Source organism: Parasteatoda tepidariorum, chromosome 2, assembly GCF_982258835.1.
Source record: "Parasteatoda tepidariorum strain Cologne lab strain chromosome 2, Ptep-v5.0, whole genome shotgun sequence".
Lineage (NCBI taxonomy): Eukaryota > Metazoa > Arthropoda > Arachnida > Araneae > Theridiidae > Parasteatoda > Parasteatoda tepidariorum.
In genome coordinates this window covers 31,763,077-31,764,540 of record NC_141756.1, presented here as the reverse complement: position 1 = coordinate 31,764,540, position 1,464 = coordinate 31,763,077, and the positions used below count along the sequence as shown (strand labels likewise).

Here is a 1,464-nt window from a genome sequence, read left to right as displayed (position 1 = left end):
GATAGAGACCTCTTACTTCCTCTGCTATCCTGTGCAATGCATGAGCAAGGCACGTTAGATGGATCATATTAGGAAATAAAACTTTTAAGGCATTTCCAGCTTTAAGTGTATTCTGTATTCTATTCTCTATTCAAACAACACTGTCAATCTCATGGACAGAAAAATGTCTTTCACCTGCCTTGTTCACTCAAGCACGAGTACCCTATCAGCTCAGATGAATAGTCATTGTACAGTGCGAGGGGTGACCACTGCCTCAGAGGGAGGGAGTTGTCCCAAAAGGAATAAAGTCCTAATCTCTATAAATGCATTACAATACGTCGGATGACAGTCAACCATTTCTGTACTTCAAAATTTATGCTCGGTCAAAAGTACGAAAAGCTTTGTAGAAAAATTTTAAATTAGACAGAAATAGGCATTTATGAACAAAAGGAAAGAAAAAGGCATTTTCAGAAGAAAACGTTTAAAAAAGGCAGAAAAGGGCATTTATGGCATTTTGCCTGAACTTCCGGGCTCTAGTTATGACTGCTTCAAGAATTCTTCGATATGCTCAATTTCCTTCGAGTTTCGATTACACAATTATACATAGAAAATCTGAAAAGCATACAAATGCTGATTACTTTTCAAGAAATCCTCTTCCACTACCAGTTAATTACGTCAACTGTATTGATGAATCACAAGCACTCCAGCAATCTATCATCAATTACATTTCAACTGAAACAATTACAGCAAAACAAATCCAAACAGAAACAGAGCTTGATCCTGATCTTAGAAAAATAAAATACGATATTGTTATTGGAAACAAGTTTGATCCCAGTATAACCATTCAAGATGAAATCTTATTTAGAGGAAATCGAGTTATCATTCCCAAATCTCTTCAACCTGAAATGCTCAAGCAACTACATTCTACACACATAGGAATTGTGAAAATGAAAGCTCCATCTCGAAACTACTGCTATTGGAAAAACACTGACACCGATATTGAAAACATGGTTAAAAGTTGCCGTGAATGCTGTGATGTAAGAAAAAATCCAGCGAAAACACCTCTTCACATATGGGAAACACCAGAGAAAAATTGGCAACGCGTGCACATAGACTTTGCCGGACCCTTCATGGAGCATCAATTTTTAATTGTTGTGGATTCACTTTCAAAATGGCCTGAAATTTTTGCTATGAAGACATCTCCTACAACCTACATCATCAAACACAATTTATTATCTAGAAGAAATTTTTAGTCGTCATGGATTGCCTGAAAATTTAGTTTCTGATAATGCCGCAATTTTTAAGTCAGCAGAATTCCAACATTTTTGTATGTCAAATGGTATTAAACAGCGTCTTATTGCTTCAGGCTATCCAGCTACAAATGGCGAAGCAGAGCGCTATGTCCAGATATTAAAAACGAAATTAAAGTGCCTGAAGTATCATCCAGGTTCCCTCCATAGTAAATTATGCAAATTACTTTTCCGA

At 36.4% G+C, this 1,464-nt stretch overlaps 1 protein-coding gene across 1 annotated transcript; it reads left to right on the top strand.

The window, feature by feature from the left end:
- Nucleotides 1-518: 518 nt before the first annotated feature.
- LOC147814910 (uncharacterized) lies at nt 519-1,232 on the top strand. The gene has a single exon (XM_087156536.1). It carries the CDS (start codon nt 519-521, stop codon nt 1,230-1,232), a length of 714 nt encoding a protein of 237 aa, XP_087012662.1.
- Nucleotides 1,233-1,464: the final 232 nt, after the last annotated feature.

Bases quoted from the DNA above. Each gene is read 5' to 3' on its own strand.
- LOC147814910 (XM_087156536.1), top strand. From the start codon at position 519: ATGACTGCTTCAAGAATTCTTCGATATGCTCAATTTCCTTCGAGTTTC.